This window comes from Nymphaea colorata, chromosome 4 (assembly GCF_008831285.2).
Source record: "Nymphaea colorata isolate Beijing-Zhang1983 chromosome 4, ASM883128v2, whole genome shotgun sequence".
Lineage (NCBI taxonomy): Eukaryota > Viridiplantae > Streptophyta > Magnoliopsida > Nymphaeales > Nymphaeaceae > Nymphaea > Nymphaea colorata.
The window spans coordinates 16,433,722-16,456,115 of record NC_045141.1 but is presented as its reverse complement, the minus strand read 5'-3'; the positions used below and the strand labels follow the sequence as shown (position 1 = coordinate 16,456,115).

Below are 22,394 nucleotides of genomic sequence, written 5' to 3'. Positions count from 1 at the left end.
TTTTAAAACACAGATGCGGCAAGCACTATAATGGCATGGCCGGCAACCGGGACATCAGATCGGTGTGACGTCCCCACGTAGAGATCTGCCCACTGGTACATTTGCTTTTAGATGGAAAACAATGGGGCACCTTCGTAGAGTGTCTTAATTCCTCTGCTTCTTTGGGGAACAAAATCTCACTGAACCGAAACCCACTTGGCTTTGCCTTGGCTGGGCTCGGTACTCGAGCCACTTTACTAGAAATATTAAGTAAACTCACTTTTTTTACACTTGGCTGGGCTCGGTACTCGAGCCACTTTACTAGAAATATTAACCAAACTCACTCCTTTTTACACTTGGCTTTGCCTTAGCTGGGCTCGGTACTCGGGCCACCTTACTAGAAATATTAACCAAACTCACCCCTTTTCACATAGTCGAAGGAGAAAATCAGTAACACGGGACTGTTACATTAATTTGGTTTTATTAAATAGGTGCACCAAGTTTCGGGCTGTGCAGCCTCCACCTAACGCTTATCAAAATCAATCCTGTGATTTGACCGCCTGACCGGGCCAGATCGAGTCGATGTCATTGTCTTTGTTGCTTTTATATATATATATATATATATATATATAGATGTACACCTTGATCAATTGACAAAACAACTCCCGCAGTGCAGGAAATTAAGCAGAATGATATTATATATACAGATTTAATTCTACGGGTGCAACCTCATACGTCTCCAGTACAAAAGCCTGAATCAAAAGATACGTAGACACATAGACATTTCCATCATATATGTGTATGAATGGCCGGCCGTTGCTCTAATCAAGGATGGAAGTGCTCGAAAGAGTTCTTCCTTGCAGTGGCCAAGACCGTCTTGTCTGCCACTATGAAGTACGCTGAGCCAGCCACTGCAAAAAAAGTGTTCCTTCCATGATCAGAAAAGATGCAAGACTGAAGAGAAAGATAATGGTATATGTAGTGATGCAATAATTGAAAACCTATGTATTTTCAATTTATCAGTTACTTCGTTCCAACTTCTTTGAATGATTACCTAAGGAAACAATGAGAGCCTGAGCTGTGGGGTTGAGGTTGCGCTTTGCCCATGGTGACATCCTCACACTTGCCAACTGCCATTGCACGCAACAGATATAATCAGCTGTTGGTAACCTGAATAATGGAAAAGAGAGAGAGAGAAAGCGTGTGTGTGTGTACAGTAGGAATTGCACTAGCAATGGTAGCCACCACAGCTGCTCGTGCTCCTGCCACCACTCCCTCTGCACACATTAATTTTCAATCACCAAACAAAGATTATGTCATAATTGTAGAGTCATCACCGACTCTCCCACCGACTCTCTTGAGATGAGTCGAGAAGACTCATGAGGCTTTGAGCCTCTCCTTTAAGTCGGTGGTTATAATGTCGGTGCTGATTAAAAAGAAAGAAAAATAATTAAAAAAGAAACAATGTGGAAATCGGTGGAAGCTTCATCCACCGACCTCCTCTCCTATAAATAGGGGATGATGGTTGAGGGGTATGTGTGAAAAATTGTGAGGTGGATTGAGCATTGTGAGTTGAGTTGAGGTTTAGTGTGTGCTCACTTTGTGAGCTGGTGAGTGCTGGTGTGTTCACTTCGTGAACTCAAGTGTTGAAGTTTCAAGGGCGTTGGGTGTATTAGCTCACTGCGTGCGCCGAGGTGAGTTTTCTTAAGTCTTCTTTTGTAATATCCAGTTTGATGAATAAATAGTTTGTTTGTTTAAGTATACTTTGCCAAGTTATTATTGAGCATCAGTTTGGACGTCGAGACTCTGCTGGATTTTCTCCGCATAAATTTGAGTTTGTAGCTGAGTTAGGGCCCGCATTACATTTTCCAACAATTGGTATCAGAGCAAGGTTCTGTTCGAGGGCCGATTTATTGAATAGTTATATCCTGAAATTATGGCGGCATTAGCAGTTGCATTAAACAATATTGAGAAACTTAACAATAGCAATTATGGCTATTGGAAATCATGTATGGAGTCGTATTTTCTAGGACAGGAATTATGGGAGATAGTATTGGGATCTGACAGTAATATTCCTGTCGATGAAGAAGCTAAAAAGAAATGGATGATCAAAGCAGGGAAAGCTCTATTTGCAATTAAAGTATCAATTGAGAAAGATTTATTAGAGCATATACGAGATGCTACGACTCCTAAAGAAGCATGGGATGCTTTTGCAACCCTATTTTCTCGAGCTAATGATGCCCGCCTACAATTATTAGAAAATGATTTAGCTACATTAACTCAGGGAAGCATGTCGATAGCAGAATATTTTATGAAGGTTAAAAATCTTTGTAGAGAAATATCTCAAATCGACCCTGAGTCTAAAATTAGTGAGGCCCGTATGCGGAGAATCCTTATTCGTGGACTTCGTCCAGAATTTGGTAGTTTTATAATTGGTGTTCAAGGCTGGCCAGTTCAACCAACTTTGTTGGAGTTAGAAAATCTCTTGATCAATCAAGAAACATTAGCAAAGCAGATGGCTGGACTTTCTCTCAAGGAAAATAATGAGGAAGCTTTGTTTAGTAAGGGTCAGAGATCACGATGGCCAGCTAAGCCAGTCATTCGGTCTCCAAGTAGGAATATTGCTGAAAAGAAAGAGAAAAATATAGAAAAGAAAACAAGAGAAACTACACAGCAGTGGAGACCAAAAGTGAAATGTTTTAGATGTGGGAAATTGGGTCATATTGCTCGTGACTGCAGAGTCAGAATCAATGAAGGAAATGCAGTCATGACAAGTAAACAAAATGGGGGAGCTAATGAAGTTGTACAGAAAAATTCATTTCTGTACTCAATGGAGGTTAAAGAAGATATTACACAAGAAAGATGCAATTCCGCTCATACAAAACCCGTAAAAGAAAAAGAAGAGAAGATCAATTATCAAACTGATTGGATAATTGATTCTGGATGCTCAAATCATATGACTGGTGATGAGAGCAAGTTTGTAAGTATGAAAGAATATGATGGAAATCGAGTTGTTGTTACTGCTAACAACACAAAGCTCCCGGTGGCACATATTGGAGAAGCAGAGGTTGTAGCCAACTTCGGTAAAGACCGGATTTTACGGAACGTTTACCATGTTCCAGGAATGACAAAAAATTTGTTGTCTGTGCCACAACTAACAGCTTTGGGGCACTATGTTTTGTTCGGCCCAAATGATGTAAAAGTTTATAAAGATGAAGATGTTCAAGGAACTCCCATGTTTGAAGGAAGGAAAGTTGAGTCAATATATGTCTTGTCCGCAGAAACAACATATATTGACAAAACAAAGAAGCATGACACAGCAGATATCTGGCATGAGAGACTCGCTCATGTTGGATACAACAAACTTCGGGAGATGTCTAATAAGGGGCAGTTGATTGGTCTGCCCAAGCTTGAGGTACGAATAGATAAAGTATGCCCAGGATGTCAGTATGGAAAGGCGCACAGGAAGCCATACAAAGAATCAAAATATAGAGCTAAAGCGCCATTCGAGCTTGTGCATTCAGACGTATTCGGCAAAGTAGCAGACCCATCAGTTGGAGGTAAGTGGTACTTCATCACTTTTATTGATGATTTTTCGAGATATACTTGGGTCTATTTTATGAAAGAAAAGTCTGAAGCACTTGAAAAATTTAAGGAGTTTCACCAGATGGTGAAAAAAGAACTTGGGCATAGAATTCGGTGTCTACGAACCGATAATGGTGGCGAATATACATCCAATATGTTTATGACATACACGAGGCAACATGGTATTCAAAGACAATTCACATGTGCCTATACGCCACAGCAAAATGGAGTGGCAGAACGGAAAAATCGTCACATAGCAGAAACATGTCGAAGCATGATGCATGCAAAGAACATGCCACCAAGATTTTGGGCCGAGTGTGTCAGCACCGCTGTACACGTAATCAATCGATTACCAAAGCCGAGATTTAATTTTAAGTCTCCATATGAAATGCTCCATAAAAAGAAGCCATCTGTGAGTTATTTTAAAGTATTTGGTTGTGTATGTTATGTTTTTATATCTGAGCAGCACAGGACTAAGTTCGACAAAAAGGCACAGAGGTGTGTCTTTGTCGGATATGACCCATATCGGAAAGGATGGAGATGTGCTAATCCTAGCACAGGACAAGTTTATGTTTCTCGCGACGTCATCTTCGATGAAGCATCATCGTGGTGGTCAGAAGAGAAGAAGACGCTTCCAGACTCTCCAGTTCTTGAAAGAGACGTTCAAAACAAAATACAGTTTGAGATGAATCAAGGAGAGCCTCAGTCTGAAGACATAGAAGTAAGACAACTAGAGAAGCCAGATGCCTGAACATAGTCCAAGACGAGAAGAACGTATAGATCCATGGAGAACTGGAGTCAGTCCAGTCCAACAAAGAAGTACAGAAAAAGAAAGACCATCACAATTTGAAGAGCCAGAAGAAGCACCCATGACACTAAGAAGATCAACAAGAATACCAAAACCAAATCCCAAGTATGTAGATGCAGACTGTGCCATCATGGAGGAGATCGAGCCAGCTTCTTTTGAAGAAGCAAAAGATGTTGAAAAGTGGCAATCAGCAATGAAAGATGAAATAAAGGCATTGGAGCATAACGAAACCTGGGAGCTCGTACCAAAGCCTGCAGGAGTAAAGCCCATTACTTGTAAATGGGTTTACAAAATAAAAAGAAAGACAGATGGCTCAGTTGATAGATATAAGGCTCGACTAGTCGCGAGAGGATTTTCTCAGCAGTATAATATTGATTTTGAAGAAACTTTTAGTCCTGTTGCGAAAATCACATCCGTAAGTGTTCTGATAGCCATTGCTGCAAGTAAATCCTGGAAGTTATGGCAAATGGATGTGAAAAATGCATTCTTATATGGAGATCTCGACCATGAAATCTATATGGAGCAATCTGAAGGATTCAAATCTCCAAACAAGCCAGACTAAGTCTGCAAGTTAAGAAAAGCACTCTATGGACTAAAACAAGCACCAAGAGCATGGTACGGAAAAATAGCTGAATTTTTGGTGTTTAGTGGATTTCAAGTCTCTTCAGCAGATTCAAGTCTCTTCATCAAGACAAGAGGTACGAAACTTACTATCTTGTTAATTTATGTTGATGATTTAATTATCACTGGAGATGACAATGAAGAAATTAATCTCATTCGTGAACATCTCACGGTGAGATTTGAAATGAAAGAGCTGGGAGAGTTGCGACACTTCCTTGGATTAGAAATTGATTATGAATCTCAAGGACTATTTTTAAGTCAAAAGAAGTATGCTCATGACTTACTACGTAAGTATGGTATGCTCGGATGTAAACCTATCTCAACACCAATTGAGATAAATGCAAAGCTTAGAACTGACGAAGGAGACAAGCTAGAAGACGTTACTATGTATCGGCAACTGGTTGGAAGCCTAATTTACTTAACATTAACAAGACCAGACATTGCCTATGCAGTTGGTGTTGTGAGCAGGTTTATGCAAACTCCAAGGAAGCCACATTTAGAAGCACTAAAAAGAATATTAAGGTATATCAAAGGAACTCTTGACTTTGGTATACTTTATGAGAAGGGACCAACTTGTCAAGTTGTTGGTCATTGTGATGCGGATTATGCTGGAGACTTATCAACTCGAAGATCGACCACTGGATATACATTCAGTCTTGGAAGTGGTGCAATTTCATGGTGCAGCAAGAGACAACCGACAGTTTCACTGTCTACAACAGAAGCTGAATATAGAGCAGCATCTCAAGCAGCACAAGAATGTGTGTGGTTGATGCGACTGCTGAAAGACATTAAACAAGACGTGGATTATACAGTGAGACTCTATTGCGATAATCAAAGTGCAGTCAGACTTGCAGAAAATCCTGTCTTCCATGCTCGAACAAAACACATAGAAGTAGAACATCATTTTATCAGAGAAAAGGTACTCAGAGGAGAAATTCAATTGCAGCCAATCGCTTCAGAAGATCAAGTTGCTGACATCTTTACCAAAAGCCTGCCAGTGCAAACGTTCACCAAGTTTCGAAGAATGTTAGGAGTCATAAGTAGAGAGTCGGTAATGAGGGGGAGATTGTAGAGTCATCACCGACTCTCCCACCGACTCTCTTGAGATGAGTCGAGAAGACTCATGAGGCTTTGAGCCTCTCCTTTAAGTCGGTGGTTATAATGTCGGTGCTGATTAAAAAGAAAGAAAAATAATTAAAAAAGAAACAATGTGGAAATCGGTGGAAGCTTCATCCACCGACCTCCTCTCCTATAAATAGGGGATGATGGTTGAGGGGTATGTGTGAAAAATTGTGAGGTGGATTGAGCATTGTGAGTTGAGTTGAGGTTTAGTGTGTGCTCACTTTGTGAGCTGGTGAGTGCTGGTGTGTTCACTTCGTGAACTCAAGTGTTGAAGTTTCAAGGGCGTTGGGTGTATTAGCTCACTGCGTGCGCCGAGGTGAGTTTTCTTAAGTCTTCTTTTGTAATATCCAGTTTGATGAATAAATAGTTTGTTTGTTTAAGTATACTTTGCCAAGTTATTATTGAGCATCAGTTTGGACGTCGAGACTCTGCTGGATTTTCTCCGCATAAATTTGAGTTTGTAGCTGAGTTAGGGCTCGCATTACATTTTCCAACAATAATTAGTCTTCTTGATCAGCAAAAGAGAACTCGCAAGCGGAGATAGTTTCTAACTAAGTACTACCATGGCCATATCGCTTTGCCATAGCAAGCTTCTGGTCAAGGGGTCCGAGACCGTTCACCTCCAGTGGAGATGAAGCCTGCACGTTCGTCTTATCACCAGCCATTTTCTGCCGCTTCAAATCGAGAAAGCAGGAGGGATTTAACGACGAAGAGTTAAGTCAAACAGAAGAAAGCAGTGAGGTTCTGATGTGGGAGTACTGAAGGGCAGCAGTGGATGGAGAGATTTATGGTGCCAAAGAAAAGAGAAGTGGATGAGTTCCCGCCGGTTTGTGAATTTCGGGGTTCGGCCGGTGGTTTCGCTCACTCCCTGCCGGCAGTCTAAAACTTATCTAAGATTCCATTTTGTAGCATTCCGACTTGTGCGAACAGTTTTCAGATTTTTTACTACTGCAGAAGTCACAGTAAAAGGTTGAAAACGTGAATTATACACACCAAAATTCAGGAAGGGAAAATTACTGGCCACTTCCTTAATCGTTACCGGCGTGAAAACTAGAAAAGTCGCCTGGAGCTTTACCATCTCCGGTGAAAACTCTCTGTTCCATGGCAAAAGGACAGGGCCTTAATAAAGAAGTGGGAGAGAGAGGACTAGAAGCCTTTGGAGCGATCGGATGCATGAACGGATGAACTAACGTCGATGTCATATAATTTCCTTTGGAGACAGAAGCTTTCGGTTTTAGTGGAAAATCCGGACAAGTTGAGAAGCGAGAAGGGGTAAGGGACCCATCGTTTTGCTACTTTGCCGTCATCATTGATAGACAAAAAATATCCATTTAGTACGACAGCTTATTCGAAAACATAGCATTAATTCCCTTGCTCATTTTTGCGATTAATTTGCATCATCTTTTATAACCGGAAACAAATAGGATTTTAAATAATGCTGTGCCTTAAAATTATAAAAATTAATTTTAGTTCTTCAGTTTGTACTTGTATCAATGCATCTTATTTTTATAGATTTAATTTTCAAATGTCGGATTTAATCATGCACTTATTGAGTGCACACACACATATATATATATATATATACACAGAGAGAGACGATTGAGTAACAAAGAAAAACCAAACCTCTTAAATTTATCTTAAAAAATGTTTTAAACAAAATGTGAACCTCCTCATGTGTTTATAAATACTAATTTTATATAAATAGTAATTTACTTCAAATCCTTTGTTAAACAAAAAAAGAATTTTGTATTATGAAAATTTTAACTTTTTAAAAACCATTTATTCGTCGATTATTAAAAATTATTATTAAAGTAAGAAAAATGACTAACAAGCTTAAGGTCGTATCTATGAAAGTTAAATTACAAAAAAAAAAAAAAGTTTAATAATTAATTTTAATGAATTTGGTTTTTGTGGTTCAATATATATATTGAAACCGATAATGCAGGGTAAGAACAGAAAGAGAAAAAGAAAGAGAAAACACACAGTGATCATGGAAGAAACAAAGCCCTTGTGCCATGAAGCGCAATAATGGGTGATACAAAGCTGCGCCCTCCTGCTATCCAGATGTGGGAGGCCATGGTTTTCCTATACACGCAGCTTTTAAGCCCCAAGTATTATTGGTCGATCCATTATTCTCTTGGCTGGTGGATTGGTGGCAGGCCCTCTTTTTACTATTTTTCTGCTCATGAGTTGATAGGAAGGTGTAGAAATGAAAGCGATAGGAGGAAAAATTTTTCAAATCGAGGGTTAATAGTATGTCCTAAGGGATCAGTTAGAACCAACACAATCCTTGCACGTAAACAAGATTATCTAGTATTAAATTGACTAAAATCTCAATATTTTAATCTTCTTTGTGATGGTGATTTCTGTGGTTTGCTTGCCGAGAATAAGCCTTTAAACAACAGCACCTGCACATGAGATCGATTCTTATCAACTCAGATTCCATTTAGCTTTGGTTCGTATTAATGATCTCAATAAATCCGTTTCGGTGAAACTGCTGCGCATTTGGACATGAGATAAAAATTGGGTTTCTTATATTCATGTTAAAACAAAATATGATATTTCTACATAGTCACAAATAACTTCTCCGAATTTTAAGACAAATTCAAGGTTTTTTTTTAGTATAATATGGAGATTGTGAAAAAAAAAGTATTTTTTTAAAAAATTTAAAACTAAAAATAGAGAAAAATCAAATAAGTGAGAAAATAATAATACAAAGTAGATTTGCAACAAATAAAAAATAAAAAATTACAAAAAAACCTGTTTGGTATTAAAAAATAAAAAAATGCGAAAAAACATGTTTTTTTTAAAAAAAAGGGTTTTTTAAAGTTTTAAACGGCATTTCATGTTCACTTTTTTTTTTATAAATACTAATTTAATAAAACATGCTTTACTTGAGTTAATTTTTGAAAAAAAAAATGATTCGTTGTTGACGATTAAAAAGCATTATTTAAGTAAGAAAATGACTAACTTAATATTCGTTTTCCCTCAACTCACTTTTCTTAAATCATGACAAATCGCTTTTTAAAATCACATCAGATATAAAGTTAGATCGTATCTAAAAATAAATCAGCCTATACGATATGAATCCGATGGAAGTCGTATGCATTAACTAATTAAATCTTATATCAGTTGATAATTTGGCATGGGAATCAAATAACGGGACATTAGAAATGATCTAACAGTGTGGACTGTGTTTCTCTTATAAATATATATTGTGAATTTGTAAATCGTGACCCTCTCTCTCTCTCCTTATCCGTTTGGACATGATATTTCCTAAAATTTCCTTTTTTGCGCATTCTTTTCGTTTTCAATGATTGCCTAGCTTCAGTATTTGACTGTCAAAAACCCAAGCACCTGCTCGGAAATACACGAAAAGTATGAGGGGCCACGTTGAATTAATGGTAAAAGATTATACGTAGATAAAATTTCCCATTTTTACTTCTTGAGGCCGCAAAGCAGGGGGTTGTACCTGGAAGGGCCCACCAATTTTGGAGGATTGCGTTGTGGGGTCCACAGTTACGATGAGGAGAAAACAACGGGTGGTGGGCCCGCGCATGTTAAAAGATGAGGACAAATCAGGGGGTCCTCTGTTTTCTTGGAGAACCAAAATAATGCAGGGGAATCATCACTCTACCAACGCCATACTGCCTTCGTTGGCTCAACCTTGGCTCGGCTCAGCGCGGCTACTCTCTCTCTGGATTCAATTCAAAAAGAGTCGAACAACCAAACTGTTGGGAAGAAAGATCATTCGTATTTATACATATGGAGGAGAGCTGTTATACATTGCTCATACGGGTTGAGAACAACTCCAGTAGAAAAAGCCTGAAGCAAAAGATACGTAGAGACATAAAACATTTCCATTGTATGTGCATGAATGGCCTGATGATTCAGGGATGGAGGTTCTGGAAAGAGTTCTTCCTTGCTGTGGCCAGCACCGTCTTGTCTGCAACTATGAAGTACGCCGAGCCTGCCACTGCAATCAAACCAAACCAAACACAGTCAAGAACCAGCAACTAACACCCATGATTAACTATCATGATACAGAGCCTGTGGTCTGTGAGGAATGGACACATCTTTCGTACCTAAGGAGACGATGAGGGCCTGAGCGGTGGGGTTGAGGTTGCGCCTTGCCCATGGTATCATTCTCACGCTTGCCAACTGCCATTTCATGTAACGCCGTCGTCAGTAAGCTTCGTATTACAAATACAGAAGAAAAAGTGAGATGATAGAAAGAAAGAGGTAATTACAGTGGGGACTGCGCTAGCAACAGTTGCAACCACAGCGGCTCTTGCTCCGGCAACCACGCCCTCTGTCATCACCAAATACCATATTAGATTAGTCCCATTTGCACACAAACAACATATATAACCCTCAGATCCAGACTACCAAAAAGCACATTAGTTCTTTTAAACCAGGAAAACGAAACCAAATCATAGGAAGAAGGATGGATAAATGAGAGAAGCATTACCATGGCCGCAGCGCTTTGCCATAGAAAGCTTCTGGTCCAAAGGTCCTAGGCCTGTCAACTCCAATGGAGATGAAGCCTGCACATTAGACTCGCCAGCCATTATTGTAGTCTTAGAATTTAGAGAACTGGAGGAAAGATTTGACAGGAAGAAGGAGAGAAAGGAGATCTGATGGAAACCAAAACCAAAGACAGAGGAATGCACATGACCGTGAAGATGGAAGGGGAGCGAGTGGTGCAATTTATAGCGCCCAAGAGGGAGGGAGAAGAGGGTAAACTTGTATGGGTTTGTGAGAGGAAGGAAATCAGGGGTCGGCCCGCCGCTCGCTCACCCACTGGTTTCTTCTTGCTGCTGGTAACAAGAACCCACCCCAGTTAAAGAAACTGAAGAGCACATTTCCATTTCAGTAGTAAATGCTTTTTGGTTTACAAGGATAGGTGGACGACCGACGGTGAAAGGTGAAAGAAACAATTGAAAGAAATAAAAAGAAAAACCGGAGAAACAAAAAAAAAAGATCAAAAGAATTAGCCTGCGACTTCATCATTACATGTAAAAAACAGTAATTTACTAACCATTTCAACACCATCACTGTTGAAGAGTTACACTTGTCAAAAGAAGTACTAAGGAAGTGGCAGATATTTATTAAAGAAGTGAAAGGCGCGGTGGCCCATTACGTTACCTCCTGCAGAATAATATGTCAGTGTCATAAAAAATTTCCTTCGTACGTAACAGTCGCTAATTTTAGTTTTCATAGAAGCTAAACCCGAAAAGAAGACAGCCGAAGGCCTGCCCCTGGTTTTGCTTTTTTGCCGTCTCAAGGAAAAGAACTACACCTGCTTAATTACATTCCAAATCCTATCCATCATAAAAATTGGGATGGTAACAAGACAATAAAATAAAATAAAATAGCAAGTCTAACCAAAGTGGCTCCCGTGAATCAGGTTTATTTCCGGGTGAATCAGGTTTATTTGGTTGAAACTATCTTGATAGAAAATGCGTTTTTTTTTTAAAAAAAGCAAAAAAACGCAATAAATTAAATGACTATTTAAAATTAAAAAAACGTGTTTTTTAAAAAAAGTTAAAAACGAAAAAGGTGTTTTTAAAGCATTTTTTTATTTTTTCAGTTTTTTTAATGCCAAACAGTTTTTTTTTAATTTTTTTCTTGTTGCAATTCTTTGTGTTATTAGTTTCTTATTTATTTTATTTTCTTCTTACTTTTAGTTTTTTAAAATTTTTAAAAATTTATTGTACTGTTTTGTTTTTTTATATTTTTTATTGAAACAATTTGAACTATATATTACAATTTTCTTCAACTTTCTTCGGTAGAAGCAAGACACATTTACTGCACTAGTCTACTAAAGCATATCATATTGAGTTGGTTGACAGATTGTCTTCGACCCATTTCAAGCTTTGATCTATTTGATCAAAGAAAATATTGTTTATTAAAGGGTTTTTAAAGCTTCTTCAAGAACGACTAGCAGTCTCAACTCTCAAGCTAATGGAATTGATAAACAGTATTTGTATAACAAAGAATTATTGAACCGATATCAAGCAATGTCGGGTGAGCATAAAAAATACTTCATCTTTCTATGAAAAAAAAAGAAAGAGCGCTAAACAGTTTTCACTCTCTCTGCACTTGTTTTGCGCAATTTCTGTGGATTTCTTTGATCCTCGATCGGGGACAAGCTGCTGTTGCTGCTATGGGCTGCTTTCTGAAGGCTTTAATTTCACTTTATGTTGTTCTCTGTGCATCCAGATTCTTCTGCCCCAGCACCTCATCCCACCTCCCCCATCTTGTCCCGAAGCACTGAACCTCGTTTGTGGGAACTGGAAGTCCAGGCTGTTTGAATCCACGGATCGAAATCAGCACCCCATCCCATCCCACTAGTTAATGAAGCTCCTTGAGAAGCAAACGCTGGGCATATGGAACACGCCCTTGCACAGCTCCTGCGAATACTGCAATCTGCTGTTCCAAAATACGGCATTGCAAAAAATTTAATGGATGTGTTCCCCTGTGTTTGTGTATATACAATGGTGGTTTACAGTACAGTGGCTATTGGTGTTTTTATGTTCACATGTAAGGAAACACCTTCCCACGGGTTCAAGGGTCTATGTTTTGAAATTCCTTGTTTTGGAGTTGGACAGAAGAATCTTTGTATAAGCCTTCTGCTCTGCACCATCATAAGTAAAGTCGAGTTAATATCCTTGCTCCCATTTCTCTGCGATAACAGTCTTTCAAATCAAATGAAACAGCTCATCACGAATTATTTTTTCCTTTAAGCTTGTGGCGGATTGAAGGACTGTCGAACCGCATGAACAGAGGAACACCTAATCCTGTAAATTAGCAATTAAGATAACACTCATCTGAATCTGCACATTTGTTTCCTATCTATTTCGCTGATCGATTCTAGCAATGTTGGCTTTTCTAGTTGTACCAAACCCGATTTGTTAGGTATTTAGCTGATCTAATCTTATGTCATCTGGTTGAGTGGGCAGGTCTTCTAGAATGAAAGTGACGCGCTATAGTTTATTTAGAATCGTAGGTCTGTCTGTACCATTCACCTGCATATGAATTAGAAATGAAAAAGGGCGCAGATCTAACATTTCCACCAACTAATGGGGCAGTAGACGTCTTATTAACCATTTTAATGGATCATATTTGAATTAGATGTACCCTTAATTAACCTACTAATTGGGCATTCACGTTTATGGATTTGAATGCACATTCTAAAAAGTCCATAACATATCCGAATCTGATTTGTACAAATGAATAAAACGTCCATAACTTTCAAATTCGCATCTAAATTAACTTCCATATAATATTTACTTCCATATATGATTTGGAAAATGTTTGGAAGTGTCCCAAGTGCTATAAAGTTGGATTTCGGTCCGACTTTAAATTCCGTCAGGCCTCTTGTGTCCGAACGGAAGAGTTCACATCATAACGTATGTCGGTATGTGCAGTGGCATCGCAGGGTTCAGTGAATCTGGAAGCAATCTGAAAACCTTATCTCCATATCTACATATATATAGAAATATATTCCACGGGTGGCGTTCCTGACGCCTTCGGTGGGGACAATACGTGTCATAATTAATGTCAAAAACTTCAGTAAAGTATGGAGCTGGTTTTGGAATTTTAGGTAAAAATCGGGTCATCATTTCAAACTTCTTTTATTCATTTAACGTTGTACGGACTACAGAAGCGTCGGGAATTTTGTCCACATTCGTCACGCCAACGGTACTCTTGCGCCACATTTTCGTTTTTGTATCGATTATTTCTAAATTTTCCTACAAGTGTAATTTTTTTTAAAAATTGCATAGAACGGGTTCATTCATGTAAGGTGAGAGAGAAGCAAGCCCGAGGTTTCAATGGGCCAATGTAGGGTGCCACAGTTGTTGTTTTAATAATTTAGAGTTGCTGTTATTTTTCGTTAGTCCATATGTATTTTCGTTCATTTGTTAAAAAATAAACACAATAATTTTTTTTTTATGGCGCATATTCGATATTGGAATGAGAAAACAAACTCACAGGTAGCATTGTTCAAGACGGAACACCTCTGTGCTCTTCTTTGAATAAAATCGGGGGACATTAATCCCCTGCAGATGGTTTCCGGTAGATGGAAGATCTCCAAATAATGGATATCATTCTCAGTGAGGGAAGATTTATGGCCCGGTATCATGAATTTCGAAAACATACATCATCTATTTGAAATAAAGAGGAAAATTGGTGCCTCGGGAAAAACATTGGCCAACGGGAATGGGTGGGGAAGGACGCCCCTAGTGTTCGTTTCCTTTACACGGTACGTTGTTTCGGGATTTTTTTTGTTAATAGTGAGTAAATTATTTTAAAAAATAGTATATTAAATATATTATATTTTTAAAACTTTCTTATTCAACTGAATACAATGGGTTGGAGAAATCAAGGGGACTTCTATGTGCCGTAACTTGTGATTTGAAGAAGGTGGCGGTGCCCACGTTGGTCCCCGGACGCCAAGGCCCGACCTTCCGTATCTGCCCCTATATTTGAGTTTCAATATTATTCATCTATTTGTTTTATAGATTTATTTATATAATATGAAAACGATCTGAAGAATTTATGACCATTAGTTATTAGAACCTTAATTAGAAATTTGACTGGTGTATTTTATTTACCGATTTTTATAAATTTAAATATGTCATGTTGATCTATAAAGTTGAAATATTCATGAATAATGTTCGACAGCAAACAAAAATGGCCACGTCAATGTGGGAAGGGTGACAAGCTTCTACAGCAAATCTTCAAATTATATATGTTAACTGTTTAACGGCATTAACTAATTGTGACACCTAGAAATGACATAGACTAAAATATATCTCTTTTTCTTTTTTGACGTCTTTTTGTCATTTTATAAACGTACTTATAAGTTATAACTGGTCTTTTTCATGTTAATCATTATTAATTCAATGACTTTTAACTTGCGCAGATGCCACTATTAAATGACTGACAGATTATAAAAAATATGTATATGTATATATTCATGTTTTTTCATTTCCTTAGTCTTAGGGTTGATTTAGGAGACCGACATCTAACATTTATGAGTTAAAATGCATCAAATTCTTTATTAGTCTTTCCATACAAAAAAAAAAAAAAGGAAAACCCTGCTCACAAATACCCAGACTAATAATTGCATATACAACTGAAATACCATAAAAGTAGCAGGCTATAACGTTCTTTTTCTTTAATCAAATTTTGAATCATTGGTCTCAAATCAGGTTTCAATCTAGTGAGCCAGGAAAGAAGATTATTATTTGTTGTCGGCTGACATGCAGCTTAATTGCTCGGTGATTCTTGAGCTGATATAAATTCATGGGATCTTTTAATGGGATGCTAAGATAAAATATTCCGAGTTCGACATTAATTAAGCAGCCTTTTCAATTAGGGGGATTTTTTTTATCCTCAGATCTCAGGTTAAATGATGGGAGATCCGAGGGTATAAGAAGCTCCACTACTTAGATCTGCACACTTGAGATTCCCTGAAATTCAGGGATATATATATCTCATGCTACGAGAGATTGGACTTCATGCCCGGGAAGTCTTTCCTGTATAAGAAGCTCTCCCTGTGTATGGCCTGGTGATGTCAATTGGCCACACCAACCCCACATTTTTTTTTTCCATATTACTTTAATGGGTAGTTTGGCAACAAAAATACACATCAGAAAATAGCACCATATTTTGTTTCATAAATGTAACTTTAATTTTTGGAATTTATGAAAGAGTTTACAGATGTTTGTGCAAACTTCCACCATGTATTTTCTACCTAAAAATTCAATTCATGCAAACGTTCACATTTGTCACTTGGGCCATATTTTCATATAAGTATGCGACAAGGTTTAACTCCAAATAGATGCTGCGAGTATTCAGGCACCCTCAAGCATCGGTAAGCAAACAAGATACACTTTTTACATGTTTGGGCGTGGTTGGTTAACATAACAATCCTTTTGATTGACACATGAATCTCTCTCTCTCTCCCTCTCTCTGTTAAAATCCTGAATCTAATGGTGTGTCAAGCTAGAGAAGAAAAAACAGGGGCAAGATTTACGTGGTTCGGCTTGAATGCCTACATCCACGGGAGAAGTCACAAATTTTTTTATTTCTGTTACATTCTTTTGCTCGTTGCAGTGATACTCTTTATTTGGAGTTTACAACGGCTAAAGAGCTAAGAGAGGAAACAACGAGAGGAAGGAAAGAAGACAACGTTCATTTCTTCAACGTTCTTTTAGGAGTTGTCTTTCCATAACAAAATAAGGCAACTCATGAGGTGATTTTCTCTAATCTGTAACAATCTCCCCCTCAAGTTGGTGCACAGATGTCAATCTGTCCCAACTTGTTTGAAATGTATTGGTGCTTGTTTCGTCCAAGGGTCTTCGTCAAAATATCTGCAAGTTGATTGTCACTGTTAACATATGGAGTTTCTATAGTCCCGTCTTGAATTTTTTCTCTGATAAAGTGACAGTCAACTTCTATATGCTTTGTCCTCTCATGAAAAACTGGATTTGCTCCAATGTGAATTGCTGCCATGTTGTCACAAAGAAGTTTCATGGGAATCTTTACGTCCACAAGCATGTCTTTCAGTAACGATTTCAACCACACCAGTTCACATGTGCAAGATGCCATAGCCCTATACTCTGCCTCTGCGCTTGATCGAGCTACGACTGACTGTTTTTTGCTTCTCCATGTTACTAGATTTCCTCCAACAAATGTGCAATAGCCTGATGTAGATCTTCTGTCATTGGGATTACCAGCCCAGTCTGCATCGGAGTATCCAAAGACATCAAAAGATTTGTTTCTTTTCATTAAAAATTCCTTTTCCAGGAGACCCCTTTAGATACCTTACTATTCTATGAGCTGCTTCCACATGTGTTGATCTTGGTTTATGCATGAATTGACTTATAAGGCTAACTGCATAAGTAATATCCGGACGAGTGACAGTTAGGTAAATTAGCTTGCCAACTAATTTTTGGAAGCTATGGACATTTTTCACTATTTCACCATCGTCATGTGTGAGTTTGTAGTTGAGTTCCAATGGAGTGTCGACTGGCTTAGCTCCCATGCATCCGGTTTCCTGAAGGAGATCCAAGACATATTTCCGTTGACACAAGAAAATTCTTTTATCTGAATGTGCCACTTCTATACCCAGAAAGTACCTTAATATGCCTAAATCTTTTATTTCAAATTGGCTGTGAAGGTACTTTTTGACTCGACTCATGAAGTCAGTGTCGTCTCCTGTCATAATGATGTCGTCAACATACACAAGAAGAATTGTGATCTTCGAATCTCGTGTGGAAACAAACATAGTGTAATCAGCGGAGCTTCTTTTGAATCCAATCTTGGCAAGCGCATCACTAAGACGAGAAAACCATGCACGTGGAGATTGCTTAAGTCCATAGAGGGCCTTTTTTAATCGACACACATAGCCCATCTTGCTTTCAATGCCTTGAGGGACCTCCATGTAGACCTCTTCATTGATGTTTCCATGCAAAAATGCATTTTTTACGTCAAGTTGCATAATATCCCATTCTTTATTTGCAGCAACTGAGAGCAATGTTCTGACCGAATTCATTTTTGCAACTGGTGCAAAAGTTTCAGTGTAATCTTCTCCTTCAGTCTGAGTAAATCCTTTTGCTACTAGTCGGGCTTTAAAACGTTCAATAGAACCATCACTTTTATATTTTACCTTGTAGATCCATTTGCACCCAACGATCTTCTTTCCATCTGGCAATGGTACTAGGTCCCAAGTGTTATTTTTCTGTAGTGCTGAAATTTCCTCTGTCATGGCATCCCTCCACTGTTTATTTTTGCTAGCCTCCTCATAGTTTTTTGGTTCTTGGATAGAATAGGTTTTTAGGATATAGTCTTTGTAGGATTTAGACATGTTGTCAAAGGTAAAGTAGTTGTCGATGGAGTGAGAGTTGTGGGTGGACAGATAAGTGTAATAGTCACTAAGCTTTGATGGAGGTTTATGTAGTCTTGATGATTTCCTAGGGTTTTCCGTAGTGATGGACTCAAGGGGTCTTGTTTGTTGGTTCACTACAGGTTGGTTTGACTGAATGGTAGGTTCAGGTTGAGGAGCTAATTCAGTTGACTCGGGTTCATAAAGGTTTTGGTGTAGCACTTCATTGGAGGCATTTTCATCGACAAGAGGCTCAGGAGCCGTATGATAAGATCCATGAACTTCATCAAAAATTCTAAGTAGTGGACGAATAGAGTTGTCGTCTTTTGTGGAACTTGTTTCTCCCTGTCTAGAAAAAACATAATATGGCTCTTGCTCGAAGAATTTGACGTCTCGAGTCACAAAATATTTTTTTTGAATGAGGATCATAACATTTGTATCCCTTTTTTCTACTAGAATAACCAAGAAAAATACATTTCATAGCTCTTTTGTCAAATTTATTTCGAAAACCTGCTTGTATGTGAGCAAAACACTTGCATCCAAACACTTTTAAGTGTTGGATGGAAATTTTTCGATTTAACAAGATTTCAAGAGGAATTTTGTAGTCAATACTAGAACTTGGAATTCTATTGGCGAGGTAGCAGGCTGTTCCAATAGCATCAGTCCAAAAATGTTGGGGAACGTTCATGTGTATCATGAGAGAACGGGCAATATTGAGTAATTGCCGATTTTTGCGTTCCGCCACTCCGTTTTGTTGCGGAGTTCCGGCACAAGAGTTTTGTGGTTGAATTCCGCGTTTTCTCATGAACTCTTTTAAAGTTTCGTGCATGTATTCCCCACCATTGTCAGACCGAAGCTTTTTTATTTTAATTCCATATTGTGTAAAAATCATGTTATAAAATTCTTCAAAAATTTGTGGTACTTCACTTTTGAATTTTAGAAAAAATAACCATGTAACACGAGACTTGTCATCAATGAAAGTCACATAATATTTATAACCCAAATAAGAGTCTACCGGGGCTGGTCCCCAAACATCGGAATGCACCAAATCAAAGAATTCAGCAGATCGTTCAGCAGTATGATGAAAAGGTAATCTAACTGACTTAGCAAATTCACATGCATCGCAAGCAAAATTACCAACATGAACATTAGGAAACAAAAGTTTAAAAGTACGGTCTGAAATATGCCCCAAACGTGAGTGCCATTTATGATATTCTGAAAAACATGCATTCTTGGAGTAGGTAAGAAGGCTAGAGTCTGGCTGATCCAACACGTACAGCCCATTGAGTTCACGCCCCCTACCAATCTCCCTCCTCGTTGTAAGGTCCTGAAAGATCACTTCCTTTGGAGAAAAAGTAACCAGACAGTTGTGAGATTTTGTTAATTTACTAACAGAAATGAAACTAGCAGAAATTTGGGGCACATATAAAATTGTAGAGCATGCTTTATTCTCAAGCAAAGAAGTTTTTCCAATCCCTTTGACGGCAATAGGGGCTCCATTAGCAGTAAAAACAGGACCCCTTTTTACATTTTCTAAATTAGCTAGTTTTAAAGAGTCACTCGTCATGTGATCTGTAGCACCGGAATCAATAATCCAAGGAGATTCATTAGAAAAAGTGTAAAGAGCATGAGACGTACCTTCTTTGTTGTGGACAGGTTGGGAGGAAACTAAATTAGTCTTGGAAAATTGTTGAAAAAATTTTTCCAGATCTCCTTTGGTGACGAAATTTGCTGCGTCACTTTCCTTGGACGTGGGTACCTTCTCCCTAGTAGGACGTCCAACCAATTCCCAGCATTTCTCACGGATATGACCAAGTTTTTTGCAATGAGTGCACTTGATCTTGTTCCGATTTCTTTGGTAGTTGCTGCTGCTATTTTGATTTTTGGAGTTGGTAGCATCGTTGAGAGCAAGATAAGCCATCTTCTCAGATGATTCCTCACTGGTTTGGGTATTGGGCAATTGATTCATGACCTTGCGCCTAGAGTGTTCTCGTTGTATAGCTTGACATACACTATTGAAACTAGGAAGGGGAGTAGTCATAAGAATTTGACTTCTGAATCCTTCATAGTCACTGCCAAGGCCAGCAAGAATTTTGAACACCTTGTCTTCCTCAACACGTTGTTTGTAAATTTCTGGATCTGAGGTCGGTGGTCTATATTGCATAAGTTCTTCCCACAAACTGCGATTTTGGCTCAAGTACATGTGTAAAGGCTTGTCTCCAAGGATTAGCTTAGCAATTTCGACCTGAATCTGATAGACTCTAGCAGCATTATTTTGTTCACTAAAAAGATCTTTCAAAGTTTCCCATATTTCTTTTGCAGTCTCTTGATATAAAAGTGTATCAGATATATGAGATTCCATAGAGTTTAAGAGCCAGGACATTACCAGATCGTTCTCAGATTCCCATCCTTTGTATTGCGGATCTGTCTTGGGTGGCTGTTTGATGTCGCCATTTATGTACCCAATCTTTGATCTGCCGCTGAGGAAGAGTCGAGCTGCTCTAGCCCAGCTGAGGTAGTTTGCTCCATTCAGCAACGTTGAGGTGATCTTCAGAGTATGATTGCTGTGATCATCCTTTGACGTTTTGGATGAATCTCTGCTCTCGTTACCATGGGATTCTGCCATAGGTATGAGCAGAGGATGTTCTTGATAACAGGAGGAAAAAGAGCAGGGCCTTATGCAGAGATGCGCTCTGATACCATGTTAAAATCCTGAATCTAATGGTGTGTCAAGCTAGAGAAGAAAAAACAGGGGCAAGATTTACGTGGTTCGGCTTGAATGCCTACATCCACGGGAGAAGTCACAAATTTTTTTATTTCTGTTACATTCTTTTGCTCGTTGCAGTGATACTCTTTATTTGGAGTTTACAACGGCTAAAGAGCTAAGAGAGGAAACAACGAGAGGAAGGAAAGAAGACAACGTTCATTTCTTCAACGTTCTTTTAGGAGTTGTCTTTCCATAACAAAATAAGGCAACTCATGAGGTGATTTTCTCTAATCTGTAACACTCTCTCCCTCTCTTTCTCTCTCTACACACACACACACATGTATTGCCAGTCCAAATGGCGTAAACTTCTTAAAATGAAGGCCATAACTTTGTTATTCTTCCTTCGCTATTAATAAAGGTCGGGGAAGCCTTACCCCCAGCAGAGTTGCTTCGGGAGGCCTTCATTTTGAATCCCCATGCTTGATGAAAACTATGAGTCTTTGCTTAAAAAAAAGGAGTTAGAGTGTGTTGTAAATGAAGAAGAAGAATGGTTTTAGGGACCTGAGTCCAAGGCGATGTGGTTAATTAAATGAACTGGGCTCTTTCAGAACACCTGCAGCTTGAAGAACAGTATATATAGTGATTTGCTTGCCAACACATCATGAATCAAAAAAATTAAAAAAGAAAAAGAAAAAACCCATGATGAAACCGTGTTGATATGTACATGATAAAAGAGAGAGAGAGAAATAAACCATGGTTGATACATACACAAACGGTGGAAAAAAAAAAAACATGATGAAACCATGGTTGATACACGTACACATAAACCGTGGTTGATACAGCGTTGGTGTAGATGACGAACCGGTAGAACAAAGAGATTCCTCCCCTAGATTTGGGGCAGCTGCCAACCTAGACACCAAAATCCTTGCAGTTTTAATGAAATCTGTAGATGCGTCAGAGAAGAAGAATTGATTTGCGGCAGAAAAAAAATAAGGTTTACATACCTCGGATTCGAGGCTTATGGTAACGTCAATAGTAGGTGTTGTTGAGGTAACCCGTTTGAAAAGTGCTAAAGGCATAAAAGAGGAACTAAAACAAAGCAGCAGGTATATGTATATGTGAAAGGTGATCGATTCTAAGGAAGGAAACAAATTGATGCTTCAACTTCTGGACGCAAAAAAAAAAAAAAAAATTGGGCCCAAAAAGTATAATATCAACGTATACCAGTAATATGGTTACCTTGTCACCTAGAGTAGCTGTGAACAACCTGCAGTACTTTGTTTGAAACTATACTTGTTAAGGGCTAAGCTTAGGCAAGAGAACAACGTGCGAAAAACGACTGTTTGAGGCCGTACAAGACTTTCTTAAGCTTGCATGCATGGCCACTTTTAATCTTGACACCTTGTAGTACTTCCATGAATACCTCCTCACTCAATTCTCCATGAAGTGTTTTTAACTTGAAGTTGCATAAAATGCCATCGTTTTATGAAAGCAACTGCAAGAAGAGCCCTTACCATATTCATTTTTGCGATTTGAGCAAATGTTTTAGTGTAATCAATCTCTTCAGTTTGAATGAACCCCTTTGCAACAAGCCGGTCTTTGTACTTCTTTACTTCTCCATTATTTTTGAATTTGATTTTATAGATCCATTAACACCCAACAAGTTTCTTTCC

At 38.5% G+C, this 22,394-nt stretch overlaps 2 protein-coding genes across 2 annotated transcripts; both read right to left on the bottom strand.

The window, feature by feature from the left end:
- Nucleotides 1–804: 804 nt before the first annotated feature.
- LOC116252252 (early nodulin-93-like) lies at nucleotides 805–6,890 on the bottom strand. Its single transcript, XM_031626396.2, has 4 exons — nucleotides 6,678–6,890; nucleotides 1,195–1,256; nucleotides 1,034–1,109; nucleotides 805–890 (listed from the first exon to the last, which is right to left on the bottom strand). Exons 1-4 carry the CDS (start codon nucleotides 6,778–6,780, stop codon nucleotides 805–807), a joined length of 327 nt encoding a protein of 108 aa, XP_031482256.1. The 5' UTR covers nucleotides 6,781–6,890.
- A 2,959-nt stretch (nucleotides 6,891–9,849) lies between these two features.
- LOC116252251 (early nodulin-93-like) lies at nucleotides 9,850–10,940 on the bottom strand. The gene is made up of 4 exons (XM_031626395.2): nucleotides 10,587–10,940; nucleotides 10,366–10,427; nucleotides 10,201–10,276; nucleotides 9,850–10,091 (listed from the first exon to the last, which is right to left on the bottom strand). Exons 1-4 carry the CDS (start codon nucleotides 10,684–10,686, stop codon nucleotides 10,006–10,008), a joined length of 324 nt encoding a protein of 107 aa, XP_031482255.1. The 5' UTR covers nucleotides 10,687–10,940; the 3' UTR covers nucleotides 9,850–10,005.
- Between the last annotated feature and the right edge of the window lie 11,454 nt (nucleotides 10,941–22,394).